The sequence below is a fragment of the Petaurus breviceps genome, unplaced genomic scaffold (assembly GCF_028583685.1).
Source record: "Petaurus breviceps papuanus isolate PSGF00001 unplaced genomic scaffold, PetGlider_PUasm1.0 63, whole genome shotgun sequence".
NCBI lineage: Eukaryota > Metazoa > Chordata > Mammalia > Diprotodontia > Petauridae > Petaurus > Petaurus breviceps.
The window spans coordinates 136551-149836 of NW_027186418.1; the positions used below are offsets into that span (position 1 = coordinate 136551).

Consider the following 13286-nt stretch of genomic DNA (forward strand, 5'->3'; position numbering starts at 1 on the left):
GAGAGAGAGAGAGAGTTCCAGGAATGGGGGACAGCTAGTAAAAACACCCAGGCTTGGGAGATGGAGTGTCTGTCATGTGCAAGGAAACCAGTGCCTTGGGATCAGAGAGTGTGTGGAGGGGAGTGATGTATATGAAGACTGGAGGGTAGGAAAAGACCTAGTTATGAAGGTTGGGTCTTTAACTTGCCCATTGGGGTATAAGGGGTAGCTAGGTGGCACAGGGAAGACTCATCTTCTTGAGTTCAAATTTGTCCTCAGATACTTTGTAGCTGTGTGACCCTGTTTGCCTCAGTTTCCTCATCCATAAAATGAGCTGGAGAAGGAAATGGCAAACCAGTCTAGTATCTTTGCTAAGAAAACCCCAAATGGGGTCACAAAGGCAGACACTACTAGAAATGGCAACAAAATTGGGTTGTAAGTTGCAGGGATGGTGTTTTAATACTGGTCTATAAACCCAGTATTCTTTCCACTAAAGCATAATTCTTCTCATTCAATCCTCCCACTATGCGGAAAACAATTTTCAGATTTTCCCCTCAGTGTCAGCTGTCATGTTTTCCCACTCTTGTCAATGTACTTGTCTTCAATAACCATTCTGCTTCATTTTAACTGGAAACTTCTAATCTGTTGGGGGCTGGAAAATAGGATCACCAAGTTTGGAGAACAGTGTATAAAGTGAGAGTAAAATGTCATAAAGTACTTCCTGCTAGTTCTCTTCTTTGGAACTTTCAATTTTTAACCTAATTGTGCTATCTCCCCCTACCCCCATTTAATTATTCTTTTCTTTAAAATTTCTTTCTCTGTATTTAAATCCATTCTGATCATTTGCATCTAGGCCATTCTCTTTAAATTTCATCAACACAGATTGTCTTCCCGTGCCTGGAAAAGATTCCCTTCTATTTTTATCCATCCTTTAAGGCTCAGTCAGTCAGCAAGCATTTATTAATCACTTACTATGCAAAGCATTGGCTACAGATACTAGGAGAAAGAGGAATATACCCTCAAGGCGGTTACATTCTGATGAGGGAAGATAACACATAAAAGGAAGTTGAAAAAGGTGGAGAGAGGACATTGGTACCTGGCGGAGTGGGCTGTTACAGAAAATCCAAATTATATCCTGGAGATGACGGAGATGTGGCTGTTCCAGGTACCCTCCTTAAAGTGGAAGGAGCCATTTAATTGGAGGGGGAGGTCACAGGGGCAGAGGGTTCTTCCAATATGTGAATTTCAGAGCTGGAGTGAGGCTTCAGGATGAAGAGGTTTCTGGGGCATGGTAAAGGAAATTCACAGCATAAGATGGTCCAGCTCAGGCCATCTTGGATTCCACCCTTCTCCCTCACCAACCGGCTCTCTCTGGCTACTTTCCTGAAACTCAGAGTAGGCCTGGTGGAAAGAATGCTGGACCTGAAGTCAAGAGACCTGAATTCAAATCCTGCTTTCAGTTATTTACTAGCTGTGTGCCTGAGCACATCACTTAGCCTCTCAGGCTTCTGTTTCCATATTTGTAAAATGGAGATAATACTCATACTACCTACCTGACGAGGTATTATGATCCATGATAAAATGTAATATGGGCAAAGCAGAGATCCATGATGAATATGAGGAGGAAAAGACCACTTTTACCATCAGGAAAGGAAGGGTTTGAGGAGGAGTTGGCACTTGACTTGGGCATTGAAAGTTTTCATGGCATGGGTACCAGCCCTAGTCCATGAGAGGAAGGCAGGGTGAGATTGGGGAAGAATTAGTCCTCTAGTAGATAGGGCAGTTTTTTCAAGTACTTCCTATGGCCAGGCATTGTGCTAATGCTGGGGAGACAGATACTGGAAAACAAGATGGTTCCTACTCTCAGTACTCTTACATTTTAATAAAGAGAAGACAAAACATAAAGGGAAGCTGGAAAACCCAGGTAGGGTGCAAGGAAGGGTTCGAGTGGACTCATGCCAGGGCAAAATGCCAGGTGAGGAGGTAGAACAATCCAGAGAATGAGTTGAGCTGAGATTGAAGTGGGCAATGAATGGCAGTCCTGGCCAGAGACTCACCAATTAAAAGAATAGGCTCTAGGAGAGAGTGGGGTGGTCAAGGGTGCTGGGAAGGAGATGTCCAGACAGATGAGTTGAGCTAGGATTGAAGTGAATGCAATCAATGGGCTGAGTGAAATAAGTAAGGTCAGCCAAATTGTTTCTCCCCTCTGGGCCCCAGTACCTTTGTAAAATGAATAGGTTGGGCTTAGAAGATCTTTGTGGTTCCTTCCTGCTTTGACAGGCTAAGTTCTGTGACCCAAAGGCCCCTTCTAACTCTCATAGACTATATTCTTAGAATCATAGAACCTAGCATATCAGGGTTAGAAGGGACTTCACAGTGATAGGGTCCTTTCAACTGTTTCATTCTGTGACCCCATGCAAATGTGACATTCTGACTTGAGGGACTTTTTTTAAATTAGGATAATTTTGGAAATTGAAGAACCAGCATCTAACCACAATGGAGGACAACTGCTCTTTGGAGATGATGGGTATCTTTACATCTTCACCGGGGATGGAGGAATGGCAGGTGATCCATTTGGGAAGTTTGGAAACTCACAAAACAAGTAAGAGCTTCTTTTTCTTGTAGGGAAGAAGGGGTTTGTTCCCATTGAATCAGGATACCTTGTTAGGATAGTACAAGTGTGTCCCTGCCAGAGAAGTGGGAAGGAGGAGATGGGCTTTTTCTCTCTCAAGGTCCTAGTCTGAAGCTTCTGCTCATGACTAGGCTCTTTTGAGCATAAGGCATTAGCACTGCTTTGGGGGATGGCTAGGTGGTGCAGTGAATAGAGCACCAGCCCTGGAGTCAGGAGGACCTGAGTTCAAATCCAACCTCAGACACTTGACACACTAGCCATGTGGCCTTGGGCAAGTCACTTAACCTCAATTGCCCTGCCCTCCCGCCTCCAAAAAAAAAAGGCTGCTTTTATCCCTCCCTTCTCATTGACTGTGTGAGTGATGTTAGTTAGTAAATATACATCAAGAAGAAGCATGTTGAGAGTTGTGTGTTTCTTCCTGGGTACAAACATTCTTAACTTTAGATAGCACCCAATGGGGATAGTTTGCTGAAAATCTGAGTTCAGTGTAGAAACCCCTTCAAGGAGAGGAACCAAAGGGCCATCCCTGACTGTCAAGGACCTCTGTTTTTGGATCACCTGCTCTGGAGTTCCCTTCATTGGCATGGATAATTGAGAGTTGACTATCCGTTTCTTCCAGTTTAGTAAACAGGTGGCCCATATAAACCTAGTAAACATAAAAACAAAATTAGCATCTAGTTAGTGTAAATAAGGACTCTGGATTTTTAAGGCAGCTGGCTTGATTCCCTTGGTGAGATGATTGAAATATTTCTGAGAAGGCAAAATAAAAATAGAGTACATTGCTAATTACAATAATTAAACCTATCATAATTAGTGATTTTTGCTTTCATATAGTATAGGGCAAAGACCTTCTGAACCCGCTAATTTTTTTGATGACTTCAAAGGCAAAATTCAGGAAATAAAAATGTAAGAACTCACAGGGGATAAGGCAGAACTTTATTTTAAAAAACATTAGTTTTGTACCCCTAATTCCCACATAATATGAGGAACATCTCATTATTTAAATGTATTCAAGGTTATGTCGAGGGCAACATATAACAAACAAGCCTCTGAAATTATCTATAGCAAAGTCTGAATTCAGTTCCAGGTGAAATAAAAAGATCTCTTGTGCCTTCTTCATCCATCCAAACTTGGAAACTGATTGTCTAATTTCTTCAACCTGCTGTTTGAGGCAAGGTACATCTCAACTTAGTATCAATCTCCTTCTCCAGATGCATAATGATAATACTAATAACCATAGCCAAGGGATGAGTGGATTCCATGATTTACCAAGTACTTTTGAATATATGTTATCTTTTTCTATACTAACAGCAATCCTATGAAAAAGCCAGTGTGGTTATGTTTTTTCCTGTTTAACAGATGAGGAAACTGAGATCTAGGGAGGTTGAAAATGACTTGACCAAGGTCACTCAGCTAGCAAATGGCAAACTCAGTCCCATTGGGACTCGGGTATCCTGACTCTTGATCTGGTGCTATCTTGATTCTATTTCACCGTTTCCCACTGTGCCCTTTTATATGTCTTATGTTCCTGTCAAACCATTGAGCCCATTATCACCTTCAAATGCTTCACTATTTCCTGCCTTTACTCTTTTTCTTGGTAACTAGATGGTGCAGTGCATAGAGCACTGGGTTTGGAATCAAGTTCAAATCTGGCTTCAGATACTTAGTAAGTATCTATATATGACCTATATGACCCTGGGAAAGCTACTTAATTCTGTTTGCCTCAGTTCTTTATCTGTAAAATGAGCTGGAGAAGGAAATAGCAATCCACTCCAGTATCTCTGCCAAGAAAATCCCAAATGGGTCAGGAAGAATCGGACATGACTCAGCAGTGACAACTGTTTTCTTCATCTGTTCCTGTTAATTAAAATGCCTTCCCCTCCCCACCTCCATTTTTGCCAGTTGGAATCTCGTCTATTTTTCCAGGTCTGCTGAGAAACTACTTCTTCTCTGTAGCCTTCCTTGATTTTGATGGCCAGAAATTATTCCTCCTTCCTCTGAACTAATAAAGTACTCACATCTCTCTTAATGTACTTTCACATTTGGCTTTGCGCTATGATTATTTGTGCTTGTGTTCTATCACACTCTTAGACATAAATTCTAGGAATGCAGAGACCACATCTTATTCAACTTGATGTCTACCCCTCTCTCACTTCAAGTATAGCAGGATATCGTGAGGCTAATATGGAAATATGTTTTGCATGTATAATGGGTATCATATTGCTTGTCTTCTCAATGGGTTGGGAAGGGGCTGGAGGGAGAGAGAGGATTTGAACTAAAAATTTTAAAAAATGAATATTAAATTTTTAAAAACTATACCAAGAAAAAATATAGTAGGATCTTGCACATAATTGATGATCTGGAACAAATAAATGTTCGTTTAGTTGAATTGAATGAAAGGTTTTGGGTTTTTGTGGTTGTTTTATGTGTGTTTGTTGGAATCCAATTTGTATCTGCTATTCACTCCATGTATGAAATTGAGTAAGTCCTTTTACACAACTGAACCTCTGTTTCCTGATCTATAAAATGGGGGTTTTAGATCACATGAGTTGTCATGGATCTTAATTATCTAAAACTAGATACATGTTGTTTCCCCCCAATAGTATATAAGCTCCTTGAGGACAGGGACCGGTTCATTTTATCTTTGCCTTCCCAGGGTCTAGCATAAGGCCTGGCAGATAGTAGACAATAGTAAATACTTGTTGAATGAATTACATGGACTCATAAGTGGTGGTCAAGAGACAGCTTTGTAAGCCCCAAAGATAGACATGTATAAGAGAGACAATGTGCAAAGCAGATTGAGAATTGAGTTAGGAAGACCTGGCCTCAATTTGCCTATGACCTGTACTGGCTGTTTGACTTTGGGCAAATCACTTAACTTCTCAATGTATCAAGCAAACTGTGTGATGGTAAATTAAAGAGCAGGTGCTGGTCTGCATTGGTAGAAGGACTTTCCTCACTAGGAGTTCCCCATACTCATTAAATCACAGGTCTGTTATCCTTCTTCCTCCCCCTGCCTCCAAAATGCTTCCCTGTTTTTTTTTTTTTTTGAGTTCTGTTTTCTCTCCTCTGATTGTATCCAGGTCAGCCTTACTTGGCAAAGTATTGCGGATCGATGTGAATCACAATGAACGAGGGCCTCTGTATAGAATCCCTCCTGATAATCCTTTTGTTGGTGACCCATTGGCCCGACCAGAAGTCTATGCCTATGGCGTGCGGAACATGTGGCGCTGCTCCTTTGACCGAGGCGACCCCATCACCAAGGAAGGGCAGGGGAGGCTGTTCTGTGGAGATGTTGGCCAGAACAAATTTGAAGAGGTTGACATCATAGAGAAGGGGAAGAACTATGGCTGGAGGGCCAGGGAAGGCTTTGAGTGCTACGACAAAAAACTATGTGCCAATTCTTCACTAGGTAATTTGTTTAAGCCAACTCCATCCCTTGCCCTGTTCCTACCCCTAATCCCCTATACCTTACTAAGGATGGTTCATAGACCCATATAGGATTTCAAAGTGGGAAGACACTTCAGACATTACCTAGTCTCACCTAACTGAAGCATTGATCTCCTCTATAATAGGGATAGGGACTAGATCTGCGATTTTAGTGGTACAGGGAACTCCTGGGTGAAGAAGCCCCACAGTCAGAGCCAGCACCATATCTGCAAATCTTAGCAACCTAGAGGACGCTGGGAGGTTGTGACTTACTCGGGGTCACAAAGTCATTATGTGTCAAAGGCAGGACTTGAACCCAGGTCTTTTTGGCTTTGAGGTTAGCTCTTCAACCACTACACCATGTTCCTCTCTCTTCTCTACTTTTCCTAATAACATCTCTTCTGGCTTTAAAATTCTATGATCTCTTCTAGTTATATGGTCTCTGATTGTTGTCTTCCAGTGATGGGGATGTCACTACCTTCCAATGTAACATGCTCCAAATTTATGTCATTCTGGTTGTTAACTTCTTCCTTATTTTAAGCTTAGACTAGATTCTCTCTAGGTTCTACCCGTTTGTCCTGGTTGTGCCCACAGAAGCCTAGCAAAATAAATCTATTCTTTGTTTGACTTGGCTGTGATACAGCTGCAAGATCACTAGAATTGGAGTCAGAAGACCTGGGTTTGAATCCTGCCTCCGTGTTTGTAACTCTTAAAAAGAGGTCACTTCAGTTTTTTTGGTCCTTATCTTCATCATCTATAAAAAAGAGAAGATTGGACCAAATGATCTCTAAAGTTCCCTTTAGTCCTGGCACGATATGAGTCTGTGAAATATTTTTTTTCAATTTATTTATTTATTTTTAGTTTACAACATTCTATTCCACAAGCTTTTGAGTTCCACATTTTCTCCTCCTCATTCCCCTCCTCCCTCCCCAAGAAAGCATGCAATCTGATATAGGCTCTACATATATATTGACATTAAACATATTTTCACATTAGTCATGTTGCAAAAAAGAATTATAACCTATGGAATGAACCATGAAAAAGAAGGAACAAAACAAAACAAAACATAAAAGAGAAAGCAAACAGTATGCTTCAATCTTTATTCCGACTCTGTAATTCTTTCTTTGTATGGGGATAGCATTTTCTATCATGAGCCTTTTGGAGAAGAGTCAAATCTATCAGTTAGTCATTGCACAATGTGACTTTAACTGTGTACAATGTTCTCCTGGTTCTGCTCCCCTCACTCAGCATTAGTTCATATAAGTCTTTCCAGGTTTTTCTTAAGTCCATCTGCTTATCATTTCTTATAGCACAATAGTATTTCATTGCATTTGTATACCACAATTTGTTCAGGCATTTCCCAATTGATGGGCACCCCCTCATTTTCCAGTTCTTTGACATCACAAAAAGAGCTGCTATAAATATTTTTGTACATGTGGGTTCTTTTCCCATTTTTATGATCTCTTTGAGATACAGCCCTAGAAGTGGTTTTGCAGGGTCAAAGGGCATGCACATTTTTATAGCTCTTTGGGCATAGTTCTAAATTCCTCTCCAGAATGGTTCGATCAGCCCTGTGAAATATTTAACAACAGAAATCAAATGTCCCTCAAGTCTTCTCATATGGGTTAAATATCCCCAGATCTTCAGCTGAGCCCCCATGGAATAATCTTTTTGTTATGCTCATCTTGCCCCAACTGGCGATGTTCCATTAATGAACATTTGATCAATTTTAGGACACAATTTGATATAGGTAGTGTACTCAAATGGAGGAAATCACTAGAATGCACATAAAGGATCCTTTCTGGCTGCACATTCACACATAAAGCCATATATTAACACCATCTATGCTCCATTGTATTTTTATTTCTTTTGTTAAATATTTCTCAATTATGTCCTAATCTGGTTGGGGGTACTTGGTAGTGTTGCCAATAGACTGTGTGTTTGACACCTCTGGTGTATAAAGAAACCCTGTTTACTAGCTGATAGCATACCTAGGTATTGTCTTTTAGTTTTGAGTCCTGGGTAGTCACTGCAATTGAAGAAAGCTATCATATGCCCGTAAAGTATTTTCTTCTCGGGGCGGCCAGGTAGCACAGCAAGTAAAAGCACCGGCTCCAGTGTTGAGAAGACCTGGAGATCGAATCCCGGGCTCAGACACTTAGCACCCACCCAGAAACACCTGGCCGTGTAACCTTGAGCAAGTTACTTAACCCCAATTGCTTAGGGGCGGCCGGGTGGCTCAGCGAGTGAGGGTGCTGGCTCCAGTGTCGGGATGACCTGGATCAGGTCCGGGCTCAGATGCTCAGCACTACACCCAGAAATGACTGGCCGTGTAACCTTGAGCAGGTTACTTAACCCCGGTTGCTTAAAAAAAAAAAGTATTTTCTTCTCTAGGTTAATCACTCCCAGTTACTTCAAAGAATCCTTATGTCATGGTTTCGAATCTCACCATCCTGGTTGTCCTTCTCTGGATCTTCTCCAGTTTGTCATTCTCCTTTCAAAAATGTGATACCCAGAACAAAACACAAAACTCTGTTGTAGACATTGACCCCACTGGATACTGGAAGCTTTCCTAGCAATTATGGTTTGATAGAGAATAAATCCCTTCTTTCTACCTCCACTTTCCCTTATTCAAAGGTGGCAGGTTATGGTGAACTATTTGTGGAAAGAAGTAACAGAGAGCACTACAGACAGTGGATACAAGAGACTAGTATTGTCAATTCCCAACCCTTGTTTTCATTCTGTTTTCCAGATGAAATTCAGTCATGAGTGCTATTTCTCCTTTTTCTTTTCTCAGACTTTTTTTTTTTTTTTTGCAGAAAAGTCCTTCAAAGGACTTGGGATTGGATTTTTTTTTTCTATATTTCCTAATTTTTTTCCCCTTAAAATTTCCCTTAAAAACACAAGAGCTGCCACTTCTGAGTAGAACCAATGGGTGCTTCCTCAGTGCAGGATTCTTAACTTTCTGAACCACAAAGATGCTACTGAACAGTCGGCCAGAGGAACCAAGCTCAGGCAGAAGAGTAAGCAGAGTTGCCAGGGGATCCAGAGAGAACTATAACAAACTCGTTTTTACCCCATGATCCATGGTCCATTTTGGCATGAAAGACTATGTGTTTGGGCTGTGAGTTGGAATTTAATATGGCAGAATGGACCTCAGAGCGTTTTGGGTATTGCTAACTTGAGTTTTTCTTGAGTTGTCTCCGAGATCTGGACCCCTTGATCTCTGAATGTAAATATCCTATGACCTTTCCATAGACTTCAAGGATAGGAAGGGGAACAAATAAGCAAATGTCATTAACCTTGTGCTACAGAATCATTATTGGCCATGGGTGTCCTCTAGGTCCAAGGCCTTATGCACTGATTTTTTTTTTTAAGACAAGCTGCTGCATAAAACATTTCCAAGTAAGGACATATACATCACAGGAGGACATAGACGCAGACACACAAAGTTACCCAGAAAATTAGACTTTCCAAAGCAAGAACACTGCCCCAAAGAGATCTCTTGTGGTTATCTTGTAACAGTTCTGTAGCCATAGTGTAAAGGCCAATTTAGGAACATAAGCCCAGAAGTTCTGCTTTTTTTCTCCTTCCTTCCCTCCTTCCCTCCTTCCTTCCTTCCCTCCTTCCTTCCTTCCCTCCTTCCTTCCTTTCTTCCTTTCTTCCTTCCTTCTTTTTTCTTTCTTTTTCTTTTACCTACAAGCAGCCTCAGAGTGGGAGAAAGGTACTTGTGCTTGTTAGTTATAGGTAGTAGTTGCTGCCTTCCTGATTCTAGATGTCAATCTCTCCCTCCCTTGCCCACCTACAACCCTGATCCCCCAAATGTGATGACATGTACATCTTGTTAGGACAATGTGCAATTGAAAATTCTTTAAACCATACTCAGCACAGCAGCAGCCCTTCTCTCTCCACAGTGGTCAGCTACAACCCTCGACTCCCCAGCAACCATGTTGAAGGGACTCACAGTTGGCATTGATCTTGGCACCACTTATTCCAGTGTGGGAGTTTTCCAACATGGGAAAGTGGAGATCATTGCTAATGACCAAGGAAACAGGACTACCCCAAGCTATGTCGCCGTCACTGACACAGAACGTTTAATCGGTGATGCTGCAAAGGATCAAGTTGCAATGAACACCACCAACACAGTTTTTGATGCCAAATGTCTGATTGGTTGCAGATTTGATGATGCAGTTGTATAATCAGACATGAAGCATTGGCCTTTTACGGTGGCGAATGACACAGGCAGGCCTAAGGTCCAAGTGGAGTACAAAGTAGAGACCAAAAGTTTCTATCCAGAGGAAGTATCTTTTATGGTCTTGACCAAGATGAAAGAAATTGCTGAAGCTTACCTTGGGAAGACTGTCACAAAAGCTGTGGTCAAAGTACCATCCTATTTCAACCATTCCCAATGTCAGGCCACCAAAGATGCTGGAACCATAGCTGGTCTCAATGTGCTTCGAATCATCAGTGAGCCAACTACTGCTGCTATTGCTTATGGCTTGGACAAAAAGGTTGGTGCCAAGAGAAATGTGTTGATCTTTGACCTTGGAGGTGGTACTCTAGATGTCTCTATTCTCATCACTGAAGATGGCATCTTTGAGGTCAAGTCCACAGCTGGGGACACCCACTTGGGCGGGGAGGACTTTGATAACCCAATGGTCAACCATTTCATTGATGAGTTCAAGCGAAAGCACAAGAAGGACATCAGTGAGAACAAGAGGGCTGTTCTCCGTCTCCGCACTGCTTGTGAACGTGCAAAGCATACCCTCTCTTCCAGTACCCAGGCCAGTATTGAGATTGATTCCCTCTATGAAGGTATCGACTTCTATACATCAATCACCCGAGCCCATTTCAAAGAGCTGAATGCTGATCTCTTCCATGGCACCCTGGACCCTGTGGAGAAGGCCTTAAGAGATGTCAAGATAGATAAGTCTCAGATTCATGACATCGTCCTGGTGGGTGGTTCCACTCGAGTCCCCCAAATCCAGAAGCTTCTGCAAGACTTCTTCAATGGCAAGGAGCTCAATAAGAGTATTAATCCTGATGAGGCTGTTGCTTATGGTGCAGCTGTCCAGGATGCCATTTTGTCTGGAGATAAATCTGAGAGTATGCAGGACTTGCTGTTGTTGGATGTCACTCCTCTTTCCCTTGGAATTGAAACTGCTGGTGGAGTTATGACCATTCTGATCAAACGCAATACCACCATCCCCACCAAACAGACACAGACCTTTACCACCTATTCGGACAACCAGCCTGGTGTGTTTATTCAGGTTTATGAAGGTGAGAGAGCGATGACAAAGGATAATAATCTGCTTGGCACATTTGAGCTCACAGGAATTCCTCCAGCACCCAGGGGTGTTCCTCAGATTGAAGTAACATTTGCCATTGATGCAAATGGCATCCTCAATGTTTCTGCTGTGGATAAGAGCACAGGCAAGGAGAACAAGATCACTATCACCAATGATAAAGGACGTCTGAGCAAAGAAGACATTGAGCGTATGGTCCAGGAGGCTGAGAAATACAAGGCTGAGGATGAAAAGCAAAGAGACAAGGTGTCTTCCAAGAATTCTCTTGAATCTTATGCTTTCAACATGAAAGCAACTGTAGAGGATGAAAAACTGTAAGGCAAAATTGGTGATGAAGACAAACAGAAGATCCTTGACAAATGTAATGAAATAATCAACTGGCTGGATAAGAACCAGACTGCTGAGAAGGAAGAATTTGAGCATCAGCAGAAAGAATTGGAGAAGGTCTGCAACCCCCTCCCCCCCCCCATTATTACTAAGCTGTACCAGAGTGCAGGAGGCATGCCTGGTGGGTTCCCAGGGGGTGGAGCAGCCCCATCTGGAGATACTTCTTCTGGACCCACCATTGAAGAGGTTGACTAAACACACCAGAAAGAGCATTCCACACAGCTTTCCAAAAATTGAAGGACTCAAATTTGTAGCCAAGGCAGTAGCAGTTTAAAAGTAACATTTAAGCTACTGTGTAAATCTGGGCATTCTGAATACTTGAATGTGTGCAGAGGGAGAGAAGGGAACAATATTGCACTTTATCAATACTGTAAACAAGTGGAAATGCAATTGTCTCGGAGAATAAAATCTATTTAAAATTGGCACCATAAAAAAAAGAAAATTCTTTAAACCAAAAGTTCTTAACCTGGGTTTGGTATGTTTTTTTTTAAGAAATATTTTGATCACTGTTTTTTTTTATATTACTGGTTTTCTTTGTGATTCTCTATATTCTGTTTTATTTATTTTAAAGACATTAAATGTCTGAGAAGGGTTAGTCTTCCCCAGACTGCCAAAAGGGATCCATGATACACAAAAAAGCTAAGAAACCCTGCTCTACCTTATGACTCAAGGAAGACTTTGGGTGGCCCTTCCAACTTCTCTCCCTTTTCTTGGCTTGGGGAGAAGACACCTGGGTCAATGAGACTGATTAGTGGAAAAGAAAAAAAAATTAGAATGTGGGAACTTCAAGTTTTGAAAGGAGCTTAAGAATAGATTATATGGCAAGTATGGCCACATGCAAATAATATGAAAATAATATATATTCAAATAAGGATATCTATCTTTATTTTTAAATTCACTTTATTGTGATATTCAAGAAAATCCCTATTAGAGATGAAATATAGGACGTACAAGAAGGTGGCTATGGCATCCATGAAAAATAACCATCCATACTCTACTTGAAGACTTCTAGTGATGGGCAACTACTGCCATTCTGCTTTTAACTAGTTCCAATTAAGAAACATTTCCTTATAGTGAGCTAAAATTTTCTTTTTTATATCTCCTGACTGATTGCTCCTAGTTCTGCCTTCTAGGATTAAGCAGAGCAATCATTTTTTCCATGGGATAGCTCTTTCAATATTTCAAACCATTCATTGCATCTGGTCTACCTTCTAGGCTGGAGCTTGACTGGGTGTAGCCCAGGCTGGTGGCCAAGTGCATGGGAAAACAGAAGTCATTTGTCTTCTCCTACAGATGATGTTCTTCCAATCTACGCATATCCACACAAGATGGGAAAGTCAGTCACAGGAGGCTATATCTACCGGGGCTGCGAGTCCCCCAATTTGAATGGGCTGTATATATTTGGGGATTTTATGAGTGGGTAAGTAACCATGCTGGCCAGCTCACTGGCTTAACAACATTACTTGCATATATTGTCTGTTTTACCTGTTACCTCATGCTGGTTCTTGTCCAAGTCTAACATTCAGTTTCTGGTTCACTATAACTCTCATAAA

General features: G+C 41.5%; 1 protein-coding gene and 1 pseudogene across 1 annotated transcript in view; both read left to right on the forward strand.

The window, feature by feature from the left end:
* Positions 1–13286, forward strand: part of LOC138173632 (HHIP-like protein 1) — a 103217-nt gene that overhangs the window by 30441 nt on the left and 59490 nt on the right. Inside the window, exons 3-5 of the mRNA XM_069103673.1 lie at positions 2438–2581; positions 5695–6023; positions 13027–13153. Coding sequence (XP_068959774.1) covers positions 2438–2581; positions 5695–6023; positions 13027–13153 — 600 coding nt within the window. The remainder of the gene's footprint in view (positions 1–2437; positions 2582–5694; positions 6024–13026; positions 13154–13286) is intronic.
* On the forward strand, positions 9988–11928 carry LOC138173623 (heat shock cognate 71 kDa protein-like; annotated as a pseudogene).